The sequence below is a fragment of the Piliocolobus tephrosceles genome, chromosome 13 (assembly GCF_002776525.5).
Source record: "Piliocolobus tephrosceles isolate RC106 chromosome 13, ASM277652v3, whole genome shotgun sequence".
In the NCBI taxonomy this organism is placed as follows: Eukaryota; Metazoa; Chordata; class Mammalia; order Primates; family Cercopithecidae; genus Piliocolobus; species Piliocolobus tephrosceles.
In genome coordinates, this window is record NC_045446.1 from 29140194 (window position 1) to 29164306 (window position 24113).

The 24113-nt window shown below is 40.2% G+C and overlaps 1 protein-coding gene across 4 annotated transcripts in view; it reads left to right on the top strand.

The window, feature by feature from the left end:
- Positions 1 to 2900, top strand: part of SLC1A2 (solute carrier family 1 member 2) — a 164994-nt gene extending 162094 nt beyond the window's left edge. The window contains exon 12 of one of the 4 annotated variants that reach the window (XM_023185514.2): positions 1289 to 2900. In XM_023185514.2, the coding sequence (XP_023041282.1) occupies positions 1289 to 1360 (72 nt within the window). In that variant the 3' untranslated portion in view covers positions 1361 to 2900. Of the gene's footprint in view, positions 1 to 395; positions 444 to 1288 lie in introns of those variants that run through there. The other 3 variants (XM_023185513.2, XM_026454070.1, XM_023185515.2) reach the window with 3 other exon arrangements.
- The last annotated feature ends 21213 nt before the right edge of the window (positions 2901 to 24113 follow it).

The window sequence follows — 24113 nt, forward strand, 5'->3', positions numbered from 1 at the left end:
TGATGTGGTTCATCACCAAGAGCCAAATAGTCACATTCAAGATCATAGTGAACAGACAACTTTCTCCAGGCAGACAGTCTGTCCCTGGCAGTCTTTCTTGACAGTTCACTGAAAGGGAAACAAATTTGCTGCAGCTCTGGTCAAAACTTTAACCATTTCAAGCATTGTTATGTCTCGTTGGTCTGTGTATTCAAACTCTTGCCTGGTAATAGTAGTTTGAAGTTACACAATAGTTTTCAAATTAATCAGAATAACTGCATGTGGAGCTGTCATTGCTAATTGCATGGTCTGTTTTTCTAAAAAAAAAAAAATTGAGGGGTTAATGGGGATTGGATGAATGGTTTTTATTTTCCTTTGCTTGATTCGTTGAAGGGCACTTGGTTTTCTGTTCCTAGCATGTTGTATGTGGTCATGATGCATGCATTTCACTTCCGCTTGGGTAAGAAGAAAGTCAGATTTCTTTCAAACATTGCTGTGTTTGTCATGTCTTCATATTCTAATGCTTTCATAAATCCAGTCTCTCCATTATGTGGAATATCAGTCGTGGGTTTAAGTTTGCACATGACGTTGAGGACAGACAGAAGGTAAGCTAGGAAAACTACTTAGAAGTGGAGGGGAAAACCTCCTATTCTGCAAAAAGGTTCAGTTCACTTTGAGCCAGGGAAGCATAATATAGATGGTCTGGTAATTATATCTGATTATTAAATGTCTGCATTTAAGTAATTTAGATAAACATTGTCACCAATCTCAGACTTTTAATTCTCCCTACTTTTCTTTTTAATCTTTAAAGCTGGGATAGCTTATTTGGCACAGCTGAAACGTCATGATTTCTGATATAAAAATTAGACATGTATGCCGTCTACCTGGTGTCATTGCAACTGAATCTTTCACATGCATGAGTAGAACTAGACACCTAGTTCTGGATTTCTTCCTCTGTGGTTGTATGGAGTAGCACGTGGGCACTATATTTTAAGGACTGTGTTATTGTGTGATGGATCTTTGGGTAGTTAGATACCCTGCAACACTAAAAACATAGTAGAAGTTATTCCCCAAATTGCAAAGCAGCTTTAATACACTGATACTCCCAAGGCAGATATGGATTTTTAAAATTCGCAGATCACTGTCGAAACCCAAGACAGGCTCAAATTCAATTTGGAAAGAACTCCATTTAAAACTAATATTTCAGTCATGTCGTATAATCTTGGATTTGGTGCTTCTCCACATAACCCACAGGGCTTTTTTCTGGTTCATGGCCTGTAAGCTGGATGTTGATGATAATTATTTTCAGGTAACTCTGGCAGCCAATGGAAAGTCAGCCGACTGCAGTGTTGAGGAAGAACCTTGGAAACGTGAGAAATAAGGATATGAGTCTCAGCAAATTCTTGAATAAACTCCCCAGCGTATCCTATGGTAAATGATGATTTAAACAAGCTTTCTTTAAAAAGGAAAAAAATGAAAAAAATGCATATATTTCTATGTTTACTTAATCTGTTAGCCGAGGCTTAGAGGAGCTCTTGTGAGTCAGTGATGAGAGGCACGGTGCTGTGTCTTTGCCAAATAATGCTTTATAACCGTCTAATTTTCTCACTTGTATTATTATTTGAATGGATGCTGCTGGAGGAATCAGTTGAATTGAAGATATGTTCTTGCCAGCTTCACTTTTCTCCCTGGATGTTCTTTTCCCAGGGGACATGAGTAAAGCAGTGTGGTACACTCCAGGGACTTGGGATAATGAGCAAACACACAGTGTGTTATTCCTTAAAGTGTTCTCCATGTCTCGCCTTGTTATGCACAAGAGATTCTATTAAAAGCCTCAAGAAGTAACTCCCCTTAAAATGTCTAGTAGAGTTTGCACATGGGCTGATTAAAAGCAAATACCTGTCTTAGGGAATTCTGACAATTTATTTTCCATATGCTCTTTAAGTAAAATGTTTCGAAGAGAGTTTTAGAGGGAGCCATGCTCTTAAAGGCAGTTGATTAAGGAACCTATTACATCTTTGCCTTACCCTGTGTAATCTATGAGAACAATGGTTGAAATTTCAAACTATGCTTCATAATTCTTTCTAAATTTGATAATTGATTAGAAAGTATTTTATATATAACCACTGTACATATTGACAAAAGTAAGAGAGCACAGTCAACATAAAGTTTAACCAGAGTTAAATATTCAAATTTATTTATGTTTGGTTTGCCTTCACCTGGTATAGTAAAATCAAGTGAGATTATTTGGTATATGTTTTGCTTTGTTTAACCCAAAATGTTATTTTTTGAGTTCCTAAAGACAAAGACATTTTTAATCTGTCAATTATTTCAGTCATCATGTCTTCATCCTAGAAAGCCTCGTCATTTTACTGTCCTCACACATGGAAGACACTTGTGTTGGCTGTGCCTCTTTTAGTGTCATCTCTTGATGAAACAAAAATACTGATATTTATCTAATATGTAGAAAGCATTTTGTTATCTTCTATCAAAGCACATAAAACCAGTTATAGGACACAGTTGGAAGCAGAGCCAGTCTTCCTCCTCCATCTTCTCAGTAGAGAGGAACAGAAAACAAACATCTGTGCAAAACCCTATAAAAGTGACATTCCTATGGCAGAATCCAGGCAGCCTTGAACCATGACGTGGCAACCAAGGATGGCTCTGTACAACTTCATGGATGGAATCTTGTTTAAGGCTGTGAAGTGTTAAGGAATAAATAATATAATTGGTGTAGCACAATGCCTTGCATGCAGTAGGCAGCCAACAAGTTCTTAGTGATTGGTTATGCAAGCTAAAATTTTTAATGTCTCTACTATCCTTTTTTTATTGAATAATGCACAGTATTTTCCTAACATTGCTGGGTTTGGGAGTAAGCTTGGGACTTTAATCATTGAGAAATAAAGCACATTTGACTCTAAGAAGTATGTAGAACCTTGTTTATAGGTGAGAGTAGGCTGTATTATATGAAACCAGCAGAGGGATGCTGAGATAGTCATGGTTTATAGAACCCAAATTCTCTGAGATGAGGGTGCTTATGGACCTCAAATAGCCTTTCTTATCTACTCCTTGTGACTTCTCTCTTCTAAATCAGATACCTTTGAAACATACAAGAGACATGAGATTCCAGCTGTTTTTGTCTCCTAAACCCTAGTTATTTTTGGATATGGATCACTACTGAACAGTATTAGGCAACTTTTCATTTTTGTTTTTTGTTTTTTTAGATGGAGTCTCGCTCTGTTGCCCAGGCTGGAGTGCAGTGGCACGATCTCGGCTCACTGCACTGCACCCTCTGCCTCTCTAGTTCAAGCGATTCTCCTGTGTCAGCTTCCCAAGTAGCTGGGACTACAGGTGCATGCCACCACGCCTGGCTAATTTTTTGTGTTTTTAGTAGAGATGGGTTTCATCATGTTAGCCAGGATGGTCTCAATCTCCTGACCTCGTGATCCACCCGCCACGGCCTCCCAAAGTGCTGGGATTACAGGCGTGAGCCACCGTGCCTGGCCAGAAAATGCATTCTTTATGGCAAATGTTGTAGGTTAAGGAGACGGTTCTTGGGTTTAGCTGTGAAACTGTTTAGGATTTTCTTTAAGTGGTGTTCCCAAGAGCTTTTCTATGGTAAGTTGGAGGCTCTAGGTGAAGTGTCTAGGAGCTTGTTGTTTTTTGCTATGGAAGGCCAATTTTGGGATTTGTATATATATGGGCATGTTTCTCAAAGGAGTGGTCACAGGATTGTCTTCTCAAAACTCTGCCTGAAACCTTTCTGGTGTGTTTTGTCTTCAACTTTTTCCTAGCTATCCTATTAGCCTATAAATATATCAGCAGACAATGTGTTTGGAAGAAACAAGGTGTACAACTTCACAGAGCAAGTTTTTCTGGTTCGAGACTTACTGTTTGCAGGAAGTCTCATGAGAATATACTTAGAAAATCATACTTATCTGGAAATTCAATAAGTTATATTAGAAATAAACAATTTCTTGAACTCAGGACTAGCCTGAAAATCCAAAATGTATGTAGAGTTGACATGTTGACATATGTCTATGTCCTCTGTTTTTTGTTTTTTGTTTTTTTGGTTTTTTTTAAGCCTCATTTATTTCTCCCATGCCATGCCCATTTGGGATTTTCTTTGCCCAGCATATGTGCCATAAACAGAACAAATGGATCCAAGGTATACCTCTAATAAACTTTATCTGAATAGAATACATTTAACCTGCCAATTATATGTGTAGATTTATCCTAATTGGTTCAACATGTATATGAATGCTTGTAATAGTCTGTTACTGTTTGATAATGCATAAATGTTATATTTATATACAGTTACAGCAGGCCAGAAACATACATACACTGCATCCTGTAAGGTCTGTAAATCAGGGCTTTGGCAATGCCATTTTGTTATAGACTCATTCACTTTTTTTAGGAATCAGAATCATTTCAGGAGAAAACCAACTAAGTAGACTTTAATTCTTCTCTTTCTCATTCTTGTCCTTTGAGAAACCCAAGTGGAATCATCAGTTAATTACTTACTCAAATTCAATCAATCAAATCCAATGGGCGAGAAGAATGGCTTATCTTTCAAGGTAATGCTTTACTTTAGATCTTTGAGGGCATGCTTCCCATACAAAGAGCATCAGAAAATCAGGGCAATCATCTAGATCTCACAGATCTTCAACATAGGACTCTAGCTTATAACATCTGAGCCACAGAGCTATCAGATTCAGTTTTTACTACCTATTGAGTATGTAGAAACGCAGCCTATGGTTTTGCTGCCTGCGGAAGTTACCATACCCTGTAAAAGACAAATATTTCTTTCTCCTCTCGAACCACTAGTCAGCCTGGATATTCATGAAAGCTGAAAGAAGGGGTGCCAAAATGCCTAGCTTCTGGATTTAGACTTATGGAATGTGAGAAAGGCTTAGGAAAAATTCAAGTCATGGGGAGATTCCTGCTAGGTGATGCCAGGAATCCCAATGACCTGTTGATTAGAGAGTCTCTGGTCATTTCCACTTGTGCATGGAGAAATATGTCATTTGCAAATGTATCTAGTCAAGAAGCCCTTTTGGAATAAAGTGGTTGGGAAACTCATTTATTGGGTCCCCCAAAGGAAACCCAATTCTGCCATGTTTTTGTAAATACTACACGTCCCTTTGCTCTCAATAGCAAAAGTTATCTTATAGTGTTTTACTTTTGTCAGAATCAAGGCTTCGGCCACTGGTGCAATATTTTCCCATGGAATGCAGCAATAAATCCAAGTAGGTATATCCATGCTCAGAGAGAATTAGCCATAGTTCTGACTCCTGAGAAACAAGTCTCATCAGCTCTCACCTGGTTTGATGACTAAAAGTGCACAGCAGTTACACTCTAGTGGAAGTGATTTTTCTGACCTCACTGCTCTCTAACTCTTACGGCTATCTAGTTGTCTGAGCTGCTGGTTTGTTTTACTTATTCTCCAACTGAACTCATTCCAAGCCAAGAAAAAGGACCAAATGAAATTTTCAGTTATTATCATACTTGTTCCTTGAATAAGAATGCTAGAGTCTGGAGGTGTAAGAAGACTAAGTTAAAGCAAACAGCCTGAAGGAATTCTGGAGTGAGAATTTTGTAAGTCTAGTTGTCAAAGAAGATAAATGATCTCAGTATCTGTAGTAATTTCTGGTTAAGCCTAGAAGGATCACTGAGTGCCAACCCAGGCAGGTGGCACTAGAGGCAGATTGTTCTCCTAGTGTAGAGTGAGTTTCCAGCTGCTCATGAAACATGTGCTTATGATTTTTCCTAAAAGAAAATCAAATTTTCTACTCCTCTTCCTTCTTTCCTATCATTCCACTTATTGTTGCTGCTTTGCAAACAGGCAGCTTAGTAAGCCATCACACAAATTAGTGTGAGGCTTGGTTTTAAAATAGATAACAGAGAATCTTGATTAAATAATATCCAACTTTGTAGCATAACACAGCTAATTCATGCAATGATATAGAGATGATAAGAAACAACATGGTTTGGTAGAGGGAACATTTGATTTCGACTCTGCCCATCTTTAGCTGTATGACTTACGTAAGTCATTTTGTGTCCAAGCCCCATTTTCTCCCATACGAAAAGTGAAGGGATTGGATTAAATGATTAAAATCCCCTTCCAGCGCTGTGAGCCCAACGTATTATGATCTCTGCTTTGTTTCCTTCTTAAGAGGCTTCCTACTATAAAATGTGACCTATTTACATTTTAAGGTGAAGGAGCCCACAATAATGAATTATCAATTTAGATTTTTCTCATCCCCTTTGGGAGAAATTAAATTCAAGCCTCTATTCATTTTATGTTTTACAACAAGCTTGGAAGGTGGCCATGTTCATTCACAGTTGGATGTTTTGAGATACCAATACATGTTTTTTAACAAAAGTTCTCTCTACCTAAACTCACCTTCCTAATAGAAGTAGTGATTTGGCTCAGGAAAAAATGTTTCCAGAGTCACCATGAGAGGACTGGATGAACCTACAGCCTCACTCAAGCTCTTGCATCATTCCTGGTGTAGCAACAGAGCCCACTCTGAATACCCAAAAAACACAATTTTCTCCAACAATTCTAATTGCCAACCCAGTGTGGGAATTTGAGAGCCTTTGGTGAATAACCTTGAACACTCTTATGAAATTTGGTGCAACACTTACACAATCACGGCAACTGTTTGTAAATATCTTCTCTTCTCCACCAGCATGCAGACATGCACATCCATTCACAAGTAAGCCCGCAAATTCATTTTCACATTTTCCTCTTGGTTTGTTTTTATCATGGGCATCACATTGCAGGAAGAGATGCTCTAACTTACAAGAATGGAATTTTCTGACTATCTTTGCCCTCTTCAAGGCTTGATGAGTTTCTAGGGTAGATGGGATACAATGCATGTTCTACAAGGTGCATGTCACCAGCCATGATCTTTAAACACCCTCTTATACTTTCCAGCACTGCTGCAATGGCCCATGGCTGGCACCTCTGCTCTTTGTCCAAACTTCTGCTAAATAGAATGGTGTTGGTATTTACTGTGTTGTGAACTCCTTTATTGCCAGAGAAGACTTCAGCTCTTTAGGTTTGCAGGGGCAAAATTAAAGCTAGGACTGAAAGGATAGGGTTTTGTTTGTTGGCTGGCTTTATTTCATTAGTGCACAAAACCTGATGCAAGGGCAGCAAGATAAACACAATTTCTTCATTGGCCCAGATAAGAACCTGTAGAAAAGTGAGAGATGCCCCTAAGTTCCTATTTCATTTATCCTAAATAATATTCTGAGTAACTACTGATCAGTTTTTCCCTATGTCCAGCCTTGCTTCACTTCCCAACCTCCAGGCCAAATATTCATTCTGATATTTTACAAAGTCCTTCTGGTTTTTCAATAAGGCCCTTTTGTGCTGAGAATAAAACCTGCTATTGAAACAGATCTCACTGCTTTGTAGAGTCAGCAGTTGACCTAAAGAATGGGTAGCAACAGGTCCTCAGTTTCTCTGGAGACACCCCCAATCCTTGGGTGAGTGTTGGAACCTGAAAACTGACTGTTAGCCTTGTCATCATCTCCCCTGGAGATGGAGATGGTGCATTTGGAAACTCACTCCTTCTGGGGCACTGTTTCTTCTCATGGCAACCACTTTCCTTGCCTGGAAACAGCCTGTTGCCTTTGGTGGGGGGCAAATACACACACTAGCCAAGGAAGTTGGTCCAGCACATCTCTGAGGTTTCTCCCCCATGGACCCATGGAGCAAATTCCCTGAAGATATATCATCAGAAAGTTGGCTGTCTGGTGGTTTGATACTCCATAAGTTACTTCCATTATAGAAACTCATCCTTTGGCATCTAGATTTTTCTACAAATCACCTTAACTCCCTCCCTTTCTCCTTCTCCTGGAAAAACCTCAACATTGCATCTCCATGTTGCACAACACAGATCAGATTATCTGGTCACTATAGAGATTTGTATATAAAAAAACTACTTTTTTGAGGATTTTGTATATTGTTTTTCTATTTGTTTTCTACAGCTTGAGGAAAGAGCTGGCAAACTGTGAATCTAACTTGATCTTGTTGCCAGCAGATATATTTTGGCTTCCTGGTAAGAGTCTGTGTTACCAGGGACAATATATTGCCCTCTGATCAGTATTGCACCCTAAATCCACAAATTCCTCCAGCCCAGTCTTACATTTTTTTAAACGAATCCCGTAGCTTGTTTGCTATTATTTATAAAGAGCATTAGAAAATGTATTTATAGACCTGGATATTATATGTTTAATATTAATTTAGCCTTTAATAATGTTATAGGTTTGTAACTATTCTTCAGAAATTATAAAGAACTCAGTGTAGACTGAATTAATCTATTTAGTATCTGTGATTTTGCAGACATATTTTCTTACAGTATTTTCTATGTAACCACACATGTAGAATTATAACTAATTAGAGCACAAGAAGTTTCTTCAGCAATTTAGAGCGATCAATTGTTTCTTGACTATATAGTCACATTTGACAAATTTAAGAACCCAGTCCTTAGTGATGCAATAAACAAAATGAACCATTAAGAACAAGGAATTGCTCAAATCCCTTAGCTGGTGAGGATATGCATCTAAATAATTCATCTTTTTAACTCAAGAAATGGTGCTGGTTTTTAAAATTTTTGACACCAGGCCTTGTTTTTCCAGCTGAGCATTCTAATTTTGCTTTTCTCTAAGACTATCAAAGACAAGGTATTAATAGTAGGATTATTTCTAGATCAGAACGTTTCATACCTTCCTGAAGGTTTATGTGAAAATTGGCTTAGGAAAACTTGGAGTGGCAGAGACTGAGGATGAGTGCTAGAGATGAAATCAGGACAGATTTGTTGCAGTTAATTCTTGCCAAGCAAATTGGTGGTAAATGTCACATTGTTATGTGAATTGAGTACATATTTTTAAATAAAGTTTAAAAAAAATTTTAGAACCAGCTATGAGGCTATACTGTATCACTGGGGGCTGGAAGTAGGGGCTTAGAATCGTACTGAAGAAGAAGCCCAGGTAGTTTCTGTCCTCAGGTGAATAACGGACTATGTAACTTTCCTGAAAGGTAAAACAATATCCACTGCAAAGACGAGGTGTTTTACTTCCACCAAATACACTTTCTAAGATGGTGGTAGGGCTAGTATTTTTACCATGGTTTAAAAAGTAGTCAGTTACATGGGAAGTGTATTGGTATGTATTTGAACCTGCTCTTCATTAAGCAAACAGATTAGATGTACCCTCAACTGGCAATAATTGTATCTATTTTCAAGTACAGCTAGCTGTCAAAGCATGAAGCTCTTGTGTATACACACTGACACTTGGTTCACGCATGAAGAACAGTGCCTATGCACTTTGTGTAGCTATAATGTAGGGATCTAGGTGTAATTTCAGTGAAATGGTGTATAGATGTATTGTAATTTAATGTATATGTTATTTTTGGCTATTCATCTAAATGCAGTAGACATGTTGATTGGTGTTTTGCAAACCCTTCTTTTCCTTCTTAGATAACTAGTCGTGAATCATTTCTCCTCTTTCTCAATGTGGTTTGGGAATATATATGAGTGAAGAATTTATCTGTGAATCCTTTGTACTGATGATTGTTTGAAAGTCTGTGTGTCCAGCACCTTTGTAAATACACAATTCAGAGCAGGGATGGGCTGGGTGTGTGTCCTGGTTCTTAGTGAAAGGTCATCTCATGTCTGTATAATACATGGTGAATGCAACTGTGGAACTTTTGGTTACCTAGACTTAGGTAGGTTTAGAATGAGAACGTCCATCTACAGTCCTCCTTTGCTTGGTGGATTGGGCTCAGAGAGACAAAAAGTTAGTCTGCCCCTGTGCATATTAGCATCATATCTTTAGAGAAAGGTCAGTCTCTCTGGTTGCCAAATACTCCTCATGATGCTCATGACTTAAAGGTTCTGAAGAGCCTTGTCTCCCTTGAATTTTTGAGTCAGGGTATAGGAAAAACATTGCTGACTAACTAACTGCAAACGAACGTGCAGGTGAAACCCCACAAAAGCACAGTTCTGGCTATAAACTTCACAGTTCTCTGTAAAACAACGTAGAACACTAGAAGCACAGGAATAGTCAGTGTACAGCTTAGGGGGTTGTAGAGGGGCAACTGATGAAGCACAGGTCCCACATATATGAGGGAGTATGACCTCCTCTACCTAATATGTTCTGTGTGCATGTTTTGAATGATTGAAGATGGTATTCACTAATGCAAATATACACTTGCCTCCTAAAACATACATTCTGTATAATTGTCACTAAATACAATGCTGTGAGGTCTATAATTTCTGTAACCCCTTTCTCCTCCCCAAGGACGGAGAAGAACTAGTCATTGCTATAGGGAACCCTGAGTGCCCTACTCTTTTCCCAAGAAGGGTAAAGCCTACAATATCATCAGGGGGCATGAAGCACATTAATTTGCAGTGGCTTCTTCATATGAGGAGATATGGTGGGCAGGCTAATTTTTCCTTGAAAATGTGACTTTTTCAACTCCTTCCGAATTTAGGATGGAATACTTCCTGAAATAAAACTGGGCTTTATGCAGGATTCTCTTTAAAAATTCTTGTATGTCCAGAATGAAAGATAAAAATAATTGTATTCCTCACATTCACAATCCCCATTGGTCTGAAGTCATGTAGCACAGAGCATCTATAGCACATAGTGTTTAAAGACTAATGAATGCAAAAAGATGAATTCTTCAGCTAATTTTTGAATTGTTTCTCATATATGGTACTAGAAAAATGCCTTGTTGATGAAGCACATTTTGGGTAGTTGAGGTCTTTTGTTTTCGCCTTTAGCTTTCTAAGCTTTCTTACAATGTGGACTGATTACTGTAACATTTCATGTGTAAAATAACTGGATATTCTTTATATACTGGAAATAACCTGTGAATCCAATATTTCACTAAGTGTTTTAACTTTCGTGTATATATCTCTCATCAATAAATGTGGATTTCAATTTATTTGGTTGTTGCCTCTTCTTTAATTCCCATTTTAGACTAATTGTTGGTTACATAGTAGTGTTCCTTTTGCAGAAGCTTATGAATTGATGGCTACAATGTTAAAATGAATATTTTCTAGGAAGCCTAAATATATATTGGAGTTACATCTTGCAATCTAAAGTTAGTAAGTTGAACAAAATGGTATATAGTCAATGAATCAGTCAATATGGAGTAGCCCCCAAATCTCAGGGCCTTAAAGCAACCAAAGTGTATTTCTTATTCATGTGACATGTCTGTTACCAGTTGGCTGGGAGACTCTGCTCTGTGCTGTCCTCACTCAGGATGTATGTGGGAGGCTCCATCTCCATGCTTTTGCAGCTGCCAGTGCAGGAAGAGGAACATAACAAATCTTACGTGGGCTCTTACAGCTTCCCCTGAATGTATGTACCTCACTTCTGCTCATATTTCAAGGGCCAAAGCAATTCACACAGCTCCATCTAACTTCAAGAAAGGAAGGAAGTGTAACCTCACCAGATTCACAGGAAGAAAACTGGAACTAGTTGGTGAATAGCTCTAATGACTATCAGGCCATGGAAATCCCTTAAATCATTCATAAAGGATAGTATACAAACATATCATTTCTCAACAAGTTCAACATAGCAAGTTTTTCCTCCAGTACTGGAAAAATAATGACCATGGAAGTAAGGGGCAAGCCTTAAGTGGTGATGCTGTAGAAATAAAATGCATGCTCTTCAACAGTAGGGTCACACTCAGCATGGTGAGATTCTGATGCACTGAAAGGTATATGTCCAGGAACAGAGACCCATAGAAAGAGTGGCAGACTCTTGTGTCACACTCTAGGACACCCACTGGTAGACGGCTTGGATTAGTTGAATTGTTTTCTCTTATTCTATTTTGGGGGAAAAGAAGGCAAATAGTTGATTTTAAGTAAGTAAAGTACATAGATGTGATACACCACATTTTTTTTCACCACTGTTGGTAATTTCTTAAAATATTGAAAATGGACACTTCATTTGAAAATACATGTTTTATTCTTCCCTTGGAGCCACGTCTACATCCCATCCACATTCAAAATGTTTTTAAGATCTTAATTACGGAAAATATGCTCATTAGTAAATATCTGAGCTGCCATTTTATTTTAAGATAGCAAATAGCCACAAATCAGAGTTAAGGTAAACTTCTTAATGCTTTAGTATGTATACTCTCAGGTCCAAATCAGCCACTCCTGCCAAAGGCAACACAGCCAGAGAGAGACTTGATTTTGCTTGCTCAGGAAATGTGATTTCCCTGCTCTTCTGGATCAGAGGTGTTTAATCCATCGTTTTGTGAGGGCCCGCTAAGTGTTGCTTTTAATTACCACTGCGTGAAAAGGAAAAATAAAAAAAAAATTTACAGGGGTAAGTAGGGAAAGTGTAATTGTGGATTGAGAGTTATGACCCAGGAATTCTGGTCTCCACTCAGTCACTGAAGGGTCTACGAATGTGGCCAAATGTCTTTGCAGTTTGGAAGTCATCTTGGCATACCTAAAATTAGGGGTTTCAAGTAGATTACTTCTAAGCTTTTGGACTGTGAAATTTGAATGATCTTACCTAGGTAAGTCATCATGGCTACAGATTCACTTTTATTTTCTAATCTTACTGTCTTAATATAACATCTCATACCTACAAAAGAATCTCTGTAAACTGTGTCTCGGTCTTATGCCACATGAGATACTAGCCCACAAGCCCACTACCCGGTGCAAGAGCTATAGAGCCTTCCTTCGCCCCATGCTCCTCCCTTACCTTGTTCTTGTGCTTTACTCCCCGGAGGAAGCTGCTACTTGCAATTTTGTGTTTATCGTTCCCCTGTTGATTTTTTTTTAAAAAAATAGTTCCACCCCCCACATAGGTGTACCCAAACCAGCTTTGCTTATTTTTGAGCTTTTTTTTAAAAAAGAGTGCAATACCACATGTAATCTTTTTGAACTGCTCTTTTTCTATTTAACATTGTTTCTCAGTCCATCCATGTTGTTTCAAGTAACTGTGGTTTGTTCATTACACGGTTGTGTAATAATATGATAGCATGTGAAATATGTCATGTTTTGTTTATTCCCTTTTTTTGGACAGTGAATGTGTGCTCTTTTCCAGGTGTTTTACTATGTCAAGCAGGGCTGCTATGAACATTGTCATCTATGTCTATGACCCAGGAGGCTTTAGTGCATGTGGTCCTAATTTTTAAAAAGTATGTGTATGTGACTGAAAAGTTCCTGTTCAAATCTTCTGCTCATTTGTCCTTAGTCCCATCAGTGAGTCCACTTGTGAACCATTTGGCACTCCTAATAATTCATGCACTGCTAGTATTCCCCAAGTGAGCCACACACTGCTAATAATTCCCTAGTGATCCATGGACTGCTAGTAATCCCCTGTTGATCCATGCACTGCTAGTAATCCCCTAGTGATCCATGCACTGCCAATAATCCCCCAGTAATCCATGCACTGCTAGTAATCCCCTGGTGATCCATGCACTGCTAGTAGTCCCCTAGTGATCCATGCATTGCTAGTAATCTCCTAGTGATCCATACACTACTGGCTGTATTATGGGTCCATCTTCCCAACATGGATACTGAGACAAGCAAAACCAGACCATTTTTAGGAGGGGAGTGTAAGTTGCAAGGCTGAAGCCTTCTTTCCTCAGGCTCAAATGGTGAGGCCTTTGAGCACAAATCTAATGGGAGCAAAATAGGGCCCACTTCATCTTTGATCTCTTCTTTGACCGATAATGTGTGAGGCCCAGCAGCCTCTACCTGACATCAGCGGGCTATTTGCTTTGACATGAATTGTCGGTTAACAGAGGAAGTTACAGGAAGTCACAAAAAAGTCTCTCCACCTATCGCAAGAACCACCAGGAGCCCCTTCAGCCACATCCCCAACTTAGTTCTGGCTGTGAGAACCCTATAGGCTGAGTGCTTTATCAGCTACAGAAATTGATGCCTTGCAGTTGAGGAGGCTTGCAGCGTGAGCTCAGTGTGGCAGCATGGTGTTTTCTGGGGAGGGCCCTCTTCTGAGTTTCTCCTTATATCCTCACATGGCAGAAAGAGGGCAGGGGAGCTATCTGAGGTCATTTTTATAAGGGCTCTAATCCCATTCATGAGGAATCTATCCGAAAGGCCCCACCTCTTAATACTATCACCTTGAGGGTTTGGATTTCAACTTACAAATTTTGGGGTAAAAACAAACATTCAGTCCAATGCAACCCCCTGCCCTGTGATGGAGGACTATAGAACCACAAAGGGCAATACCTGTAAAGAGGGTGAACTATGAGGCCTGCCAGCTAAGGCACTGGCCCCAGTGTGGGCATCTCCTTCCAGGCACAGTGACGTAAACAGGATGCCAGTGTTCTGTATAGCAAAGAACCACAGGTGACAGAGGGTTCCGGCACCTCCAGGAAAGCTTTCATGAGAAGATTTCCCCACTTGTCACCTTTCAGCCCAGACAGGAAGGTGTGGGTGGAGATGCCCACACGTTTGACATGGGTTGAGCAAGGAGAGAAGACTGTGGAGTCCCTGGCAACAACACAAATGTTTTTAGCTCAATAATTCTTCGCCCTGGTAGTTTTCAAAGTTCAATTAATTCATTCTTCTACCAAGGCAGTGAGAGACCATATTTAATTCCCATGTTGTCCTAAGAAAAACTGAGCCACAGAGTCAGGCTCAAATTCCAGAGGGTAGACTGGGTCCACACAGCTTATCCAAAAAGAATATAAAAAGAATAAAGCCATCCAATGCAAATCCTCTTTTTACTCTCAAACATTTAAAGGCAACGGCATTAAACTCTGAAGAATTCCATGAAGCAGATAAATAAAACGTTATTTCACGTTTCTCCCTTTCCTTTTTACCAACTGAATGAATATGTAAAATCTCAACATCTTTTTATGTCTGTTATTTGGGGTAATCAGATTTTAGCCTTCCAAATATTGTCTGGAAAAATCTAGTGGCTTCCAGTTAAGGAAAAAAAGACAAATTTAGAATTGCAGTCATCTGTTCCTCACTCCTTTTGTTGAGTGACCTGACTCCCCTGGAATTCTCCAACAGCTTCTGTCACTTCTCAAATGTTTTCCAGGCCTGAATAACACACTGCTCACAAAGGGAGGAGCCGCAGAATTTCCCAACTGCCTTCCTCTGAATGAACAGTTCCATCGGAACACCATCTTCCTTCTCCACCTGATCCCAAACTTTCCTTACATCATGGTGATGAGAGCAGAGATCATTCCAGAGTGTAAAGCCAGATTGTTAGCCTGTGCTTTTTTTTTGCAGATGAGGAAGCAGATATCTTAGTTTAAATGAACTAGAGGTAACTCAGGTACAAACCACCGTTAAGTCCTAGTTTCATCCCTTTCCTAGCTGTGGGTGATTGGATTGTTAACTTAGCCTCAATTGCTTCATCTGTGGAATGGGGCTAATCATGCCTATGAGATAGAGATTTTCATATGAGAACATTCATAAAGTAGTTAGTGCAGTACTTGGCACATAATAAGGGCTCAGTCAGTGATAGTTACCACCATAATCCTCATCATCATCATCCTCATCATCACTGTTTTCATCCTTAGCGTTACCAATCACCACCTCTTTGTGATCAAGCTGGAAGAAGTCATGCCTCCTCTCCCCCAATTTGGCCTTTTTCCCAACCATATCACATGGACACCAGCATGTAACCCATAGTTCAGCTGCCCTCCCCCAAATCTGAGCTTTGTTAGTAGACCATGAGTTTTCCTGACCTAGCCTGACATAACCCCACCTTTCATCTAGAGAAGCTTCATGGTCGTTACGAGTTTGCATTATCTGATGTTCCAAATGTCTTCAGTTACTTGCCAAGTTTTTGAGGCTTAGCAGTGAGACAAGGCACTGCATTTCTTCAGGGAAATGAAGTGAGTTTCAGCCTGGCCCAAGTGGCCTCTCACTGAGATGGGAGCCTGAGCTGGCCCTTCCAATGGGAAACAGGACATCCGGAAATGAAGCAATTCTTTTACTCACTGGTGGAGTCCCTCGGGGAGTCCCCAGCTCACAGCCTTGGATGGACTCGTTGAGACAAATGTCATGAGAAAGGCCATTTCTGTGGAATGTACCCACCCAGCAGGACCCTCCAGAATGCCCTTAACTGATCAATTCCCAGCAGCTCTCCTTCCCATCATCCCTTTATTCTTTGCCCTGTGTTCTTTCACAAATGTTCTTGCTCTTCCAAGGTCAGATCTCAGGAGGAACTTCTGGGAGCTTTTAGGTTGGGGGAGCTTCTCTGTGGCTATGCTAGAATCATCTCAAAATGGTGCCTTCTGTAGTTTTCAGCAGCTCAAGGCATCACCACAACCTTAAGACTCTGCTATTTACTATTAATAGTAAATCATTAATAATAATATTAATAATAATGCAATTATTAATTATCTTAGGTGGAGATCCCTGTGACAAAATTCAAATTCACAAGATTTTCTTGAGGGAGTATTTCTCAGGAGGGCCTGTAAGGGCACAAGGAGAGCAGGACAGGGAAGGGAAAGAGCTGAACAGGAAGACAGTCTCAGGAAAAATCTAACTTTGAGTTGTCCCCTTGAGGAAACGAGGCTTATCTTTGAGCACTCATTATCAGTCAGTCATTGGCTGTGGGCTACTTATGGGAAGGAGGCATAACCTCCAGGGTGAGGCAGCTCCCGTCTGCAGAAAGCCGTTTGCTGGAGAGGGGCCAGCTGCAAGTTGTTAGCTGTCAACACAGCAGTTAGGCTATGAGTGCACCAATACAGGAAGGGTGTCTGGGCAGAGCACCAACAGCATCTCCTAAATATCCCATTCCCCACATGCCTGCTATGTGGCAGGCTTTTATGTAGGTTCTTTAGTCTTCAAAACAACTCTGTGAAGTAGTTGCTATTACTCTCCCCATTTTGAAGATAAGGAAATTGAGATTCAGAGAAGGAAACATGCACACCTAAGAAGAAGCTGACCTGAAAGTCTTTCTAGTTTCAATGCTTCCTACTGTACTCCCTCTGTTTTCTCAAATGACCCAGAGAGTATATATTGTCACATTATCAGTTTCTTATGTTGGTTGAACCTCTGTGCTGGATGCAACTTCCCTTGATATCTAATTCTGGAGTCCTAATTATGCATGGGGCTTTAGGGCATTCAAAGAAGATTGGTCGTGCTTGTTATCCCATAGGGTCCTGCATTATCTACTTGCCTGACTCCCAGAATCATGAAATCCATGTATGGTAAAGAGGAGATCTCAAAAAATAACTGGAACCCATAGATGTACCCATACTGGTTGGCCCCAGCCAGTTAGGACAAATTCTTTTCCCTAAAGAATTTGCTAAGTCAATAGGCCAAGGAGTGTCATCTTGAGTGTCAACTCTGATCAACTGGGAGTGAGGAAGTTTCTTAGACACTATCTGGGCAGATTAGGAAAGAATTCAAAATGATCATAAATGACTGCAAAGGAAGAAAGAAGAGGGAGTGACTAATATTTGTCTTATATCTGCCATCCTTGCAGGTATCAGTCAGGATGGGCTTAGTTGTACTGCAGTGACAAACAATATCAAAATCTCAATGGTCTCAATAAGATAAGTTTATTATTGACTCTCATCACAGTCCCACTGTAGGTCAATAGAAGGTTCTGCTCTCTGTAGTTACTCAGGGACCCTAGATGACAACCAACTACTATTTTTAAACAGGATTTTGTTGATGTGTCAGGGGAGAAAAGGAGCTCTAGGGAAGTCCTTACCTGAGCAGTTAAATGTCGCCTCAGCTTACAACCCACTAGCCTGGTCAAATCTAGCCACATAATCCCACCCAGCTTCAAGGGATAATGAAATGAAATTCTACCACATTCTCAAAATGGGAATTTGGAATGTTGAGGGACTGGAGAGTAGAGAGAGATCCAGAAACATTTGGTGAACAGCACAAATATAATACCACAGTCTACTTCTCTGATCACCTAGTATTCGGTAACTCCGTTTCCCACATGCAAAATTCTTCAAAGAGACCACATAAAAGTTTCATCCAGTCATGACATCAAGGTCAAAGTCCAAGAACTTGGCAAGATGCATAGAAGTTTTCATGTATGGTGCAGATGTGGCTTCCATTGACTCAAAAATTTATGAACAGAAAATACATGTTTTCTGCAGCCCCATTCCCTCCTTTTCCCTGGTATACACACTCCAATGGTGGAACAGGAACAGTTCAGTTACCATAAATACTCCTGTCTGGAAAAGGGACCCCTGGAAGACTTATGAGTCACTGAGCCGTAGCATTTCAGAAATCCTGATGGGCAGACATTACAGAACCCTTACACTACAGGTAAGGAATTCTTTTGCTTGTTTGAGACCGAGTCTCACTGTCACCCAGGCTGGAGTGCAGTGGCGCAATCTCAGATCACTACAACTTCCGCCTCCTGGATTCAAGTGATTCTCATGCCTCAGCCTCCCAAATAGTTGAGACTACAGGTGTGCACCACCACACCCAGCTAATTTTTTGTATTTTTAGTAGAGACAGGGTTTTGCCTTGTTGACCTGGCTGGTCTCAAACTCCTGGCCTCAAGTGATCCCTTCAACTGCTTCAGACTCCCAAAGTGCTGGGATTGCAAGTGTGAGCCACTGCACCCAGCCAATAAGGAAAATGCTTTTATTAGATTCTGATCTGGCCTCCTGGGAGGGCTTCCCCAGTCCATCTCCCTGTCTTCCCCCATGGCCCTTAATATTACCTTCTAGGAAGTCCTTCTTTTTCCATTATACTTTGTTGATGCATCTAAAGAGAAGACTAGGAAATAATCTCTTCTTCAGCAACATCCTCTGCTTTATGCTCACAGAAAGTTAAGGTTCATTTTCAGACTTGAACAGTTACAGAGTTTTCTAATTAAGCTCCATAGTTTTTTTGCCATCACAACTCTTAACATCTCTGCTGGCCTTTATGTTTTTGACTCTAATTAGCCATATATGCCAACAGTCATAACCACAGCCCTTTTAAAAACATGGTCCTTTTTCTTAATTGTGGGTACCTTGAGTTAATCAGGCTTAAGGCAGAGAGACGTATTCCTAGATTTATTTTTCCCTTGGCCATTTTTTAAAATGAAAGAATATCCTGGATGCCACATTAGTTCATGCAGAGGCTTTAACAATGTATGTAATGACCAAGTACTTGAGTTGATTTTGCCTCTGAGGTAGAGTTGGCTTTTATTGCATAAAGTATCTCTCTATTTCATCTTGTATTGTTGGGGATTAAGAAGCAATTGTCTCTTCCAGCTCTACAACTATTTATATTTCTTAAGTCGCTCTTTCCCTCTGGCAGGTAATAGAGACATTTTTAGATCACAGTTGTGCCATTAGTCAGGGTCTCTGAGTGACTATGATGATAGAACCTGTCTGTGGCCTGTGAGGAGCATATAGCCTGAATGAGCAATAAACTTTTATTATTTTAGGCCACTGAGAGTTTGCAGTTGTTTGTACTGCAAACAACTGCCTGAAAACATTAAGCAAATTTATGTCCTGCTCTGGTGTTTCAGCTTAGATATTTCTTCTCTGGTGTAACCTCAGTTGGGAACAAAATAAAACCCTTCTTATATGCTAGTAACAAATCGTACCTATGAAAATGATGTTTAACTGTCCTTAAGAGTGAAGACTTTGATCATTAAAGAAGACTTCCAAAGGCAGGATGAAGGAAATGACAGAATACGTAAAGTCAATCTCTGAAGATAGAATGTTATGATAGTTTCCTTAAGAGTGAGGCTAGAGAGTTTCAGAATTGCAAAACTTTTTTTTTTGGCACCAATTTCAAATTAAAAGAGAGGTTTTTAAATAGCTATGTTATTGGAAGTTAAACTATGGACTGATTGATTAGAAGTGACCAAAAACTAATGTTGCGTGTTTGTTTCCACCCCCATGAGATGAATCTCTAGCTATCCCCTGAAGAGATGGAAATCTCCATTGTCCAGCTGGGTTCTTGCAATGGGGAAATGCCTAGTTGAGGACGCTCTTGTTCAGCAGTTATTGAACATGTATTAGGTGCCAGGCACTGGTCTATGTGTATTTATGTATATACTTACATATCTTTATACATATTTCTACAAGTGAAGAAACTGAGGTCTAAATATATCAAGTACAATGCCCTCAGGCATAATATCCAGTAAGTAAGTAAGGCCAACCTGCCTCTATTTTTCTTAGATATGTAGAGGTTAGGAGGCAGATTAGTTTTGCCAGGATGTAGCCACCACAGCTGCCATTCAGCAACTATGCCACTGGACACAGTCATCGTGTCACTACCGCTGTGAATCTCTCTTCATCTTTCACTTGTCTGTGTGTGATTTGCTCAAGATTCAAAGTCCTGGACAGGAGAATCCTTTGTGTTCCTCATCCCCGTCTCTGCCTGCTTGGTGCTCCAAGGTTCTGCTGGAGCAACTGGCTCTCTACTCCGAGGCTGTCACTCTGCTCACACTTAGGTGACATCTTCCTACACCTGCTAGATCATGAATTCCTCTGCCATTTACTGTTTTCCAAAATCTCTTGGTATCTTTTCTGCTAAGGTCCCTTCTTCCAATCTCTTTATGAGTCTACATTCTTTTGATGCATTTGTGATCATTTGAGTGTTAGGAAGGAAAATACATAATGAGTATATTCAATCTGTTGACTTTAACTGGAATTCTGTGACGGAATATACATTCTCAACTGGAAGCAACACTTCACGCTGCTTCCAGCAAGCAGCTCCAGGCCAATGTTTAACGGCCTCCAGTACCCCCCTCTCATTAGAAGAAACTCATATACATCCTGGCTAGGTCCATGTTGGCACCTTGGTACCATTCTACTAGCTATTTAGTAGCTGGCTTGAGGAATATATTCTCAGCTCTAGGCTGTGACTTAGATAGGAAGAAAGCAGACATTTTATCTCCATTCAAATACCCTGGAAGAGCCCCTGGAATACAGCCAGTGAGTTAATTCCTTTTGTTGATCACGTACGAGGTCTTTTACTATTATTATTTGTGCATTTGTTCAACATACATGACTGAGCATCCTTGTGCCAGGTGCTCTTCCAGATGCAGAGGACATTACAGGGAAGGTGAAAATTATAGACTCAGTTACTAATTTTGTAAAGCCTTGCATAATGACAGTAATGGTGAAATAGGGGGAAGGGATGAGGTTTTCTTACCCCTGAGTCACACAAGCTGGTGTGTGTGTGTGTGTGTGTGTGCATACCTTTTTCCAAGAGGTATTCCTCTCTCTTTTTTTTTTTTTTTGAGACAGTCTTGCTCTTGCTCTGTTGCCCAGGCTGAAGTTAAGTGGCGCAATCTTGGCTCACTGCAAGCTCCATATCCCAGCTTCAAGTAATTCTCATGCCTCAGCCTCCCATGTAGCTGGAATTACAGATGTGCACCACCATACCTCGCTAGCTAATTTTTGTATTTTTAGTGGAGATGGTGTTTCACCACGTTTGCCAGGCTCATCTCGAACTCCTGGTCTCAAGTGATTCACCTGCCTCGGCCTCCCAAAGTGTTGGGATTACAGGTGTGAGCTACCATGTCTGATCCTTCTCCTTTTAATTCTTGCCCCTCATCTTTCTTCCTTTAACTTCTTCTATCTCTGGTATCCCCACAACCCTCCCTTTCTCCTTATACCCACGACCCCTTCCCACAGAAATACAGATAGTCCCCAACTTAATGATGGTTTTATTTAATTTTTTTCTGACTTTATGATGGGTTTATGCCAGTATTAAATGCATTCTTGACTTCTTACGATGTGTTATAGGAATATGGCCCCATTGTAAGTCCAGGAGCCTCTGTAACCAGCTCATGCCTGTCTCAGCTTTTTCGGTCCCCTCAGCTTTCCCAGCCTTCCACATTGGATGCCAACTGCTTTTCTCCTCCTTCAAGTGATAGTCACTCTACAGGGAGAAGGGATAACTTGAGTCCACAAGGGTGAGAATTTGTCTCTGGGAACTGGGGGCAGGGGGCCGGGGTGCTGCATCAAAAAGATACTACCACCTTGGGTTGTACTGGCTTTCCCCTGGGTTACCTAAAATCAAGCACATCTCACCACCTCCAGGATTAATTTCTTTCAGAAACTCTCTGTTCTAACCTGTATGACATATACCATTTTCTCCTACTCATTTTGACACTCTTACTAACAGAATTAAATACCCTGGACTTATTATGCTAAAAGAGCATTCACTTCCACCTTGCCTTTGAGATAATTTATCAGACACCTCATTGTTATTTGACAATAAAGAATGTCCAAGTTACACCTCCCTAAACCCTGGAGGCAGAGTGGAAGTCTCAGTTCATTCAGTCACAACGATAAGACTTAAAATGTAATCCCTCTGTGTGGTTTGTTAACAAGATTAGATGATATTTTTTGGAACAGAAAACATTTCCAGTATAAAATTTCTGGGAATAAAGAATTTTCTAGGAAGCAGATGTCTTGTTGTCTACCTTTCTATAGAAATGAAGTAGATCATTACTTTCGTATTTTTAATGTTGAATTCTTTTTAAGGAGCAATAAAAGGCAGAAAATAAGCCAGTCTCTTCTTTGAGTAGTAGTCCTAGATTCTTTCAGGAAATTTAGTTAGCCAAGAGCTTCATCATAAGTGAAAACTGAGAACCAAGGTTTGGCATATTATTGAACTTTTCCTCAAACACCAAATGAACAAGTAATCTGCGCCACACTTAGAATCAGCTAATAGACATAAAGTGATTTGGAGTCCCCAATAATTTTGACACTTGTTTAATAGCTCACCAGTGTTGATGCCAGCCTTCTTTAAGAACTGAAATGAAAACTATTCCTGTTTAAAGAGTCAGTATGTTCAGGCAGAAGCAGTATGGCACAGGAGTTAAGACAGCATGTTCTAGCTCTGGGCTGTTCACATTGGCAGACTGCTCTGCCAGTTACTAGCAGAGTGACTATGCTTCCTCTGCCTTAGTTTCCCCATCTGTAGATGCAAGATAATATGGTACTTTATCTCACAAGGTTGTGCAGAGTATCATTTCCATTTTCTTATTTTAGCATGTCCGTACCAGACACTGTTTAAGATCTTTCAGATATTATCTTGTTTAGTTCTGATAACTCTGTAAGCTGTGTTCTACGATTACCTGTTAAACCACAGAGAGGTTAAATAATTTAGTTAACACATGCAACATGCTTAAGACAGCACCCAAGTAGATAGCAAATGCTCAATTTCAGCCACTATAGATCATTACTCTACCTATTCCTCTGTCATAGCAGGTTCTTGGCTACAATGATCTGTGTCCTTCAGACAAGGATCTGTAGCGCAGCAATGGTGCAATGCCTGGCATATAGTAGATAATCAGTACATGATGTTTAAATTGCAACTAATGAATGTTTCCTTCTCTTCATGATCTATAAATCCTTTTCAAAACACACAATGTTCATTAAAAAGAAAACGTGGACCCTCAGTTGTTCCCCAACCCTTTGTTCCAACTCAGGCAACCCAGTTCCACTCCCATTCCCACTCCCCAGTAAGCCTTGAGTGCAAGGATACCCACCTTTATCCTCTTATTTCTGGTTTTACCTTGAGGATTCCAGGACTGAAGTCAGGCGGAAGGACTCAATTTCTACGGAGACAAAGGGGATGTTGTAAAGCATCCACTAGGGGGCGCATTATCAACAGGACGGAGAAGGCCAACAAGATGGGTGAAAACGAAGGTTCTGCAAGGGACGTGAACCTTGATGGGAAAATTTCCATTACTCTCATCCTTAGCTTGACAGATGAACACATTGCACTTTTCTCAGTCAGCTTTTGCACAAAGGTCTAAATTTTGTCCAAGGGGGAAGTGATCTAAAACAGGGAGTCGGAGGTCCCTCACCTGTTGAGAGAGGTCCCAGCTCTCCCTGACCTGAGGGAGAGTACAGCACGGCCAATGGCTCTGCTGCCCGGGGCAGACTTTGTACTTCTGAGCTGCTGTGCCTCCAAGCCCAGTGAAAGGGGTTCAGAGAGTGGAAGGGAAGTCAAGTGTGGCCAAGACAACTTGCCCTGGAAATGCAGCCAGCAAAACCCACTGAGGTTTGGAAGAGAGATGCTGTCCTTATTGAGACGCTTTTGAGGTTACTTTATACCAATTGTGATTTAAATATCTGCTATATGCATAGACAGTCCTTATTAAATAGCTACTAACTTTCTTTCAGAACAACTGTTTGAAATCTTACTCTTCTTTGC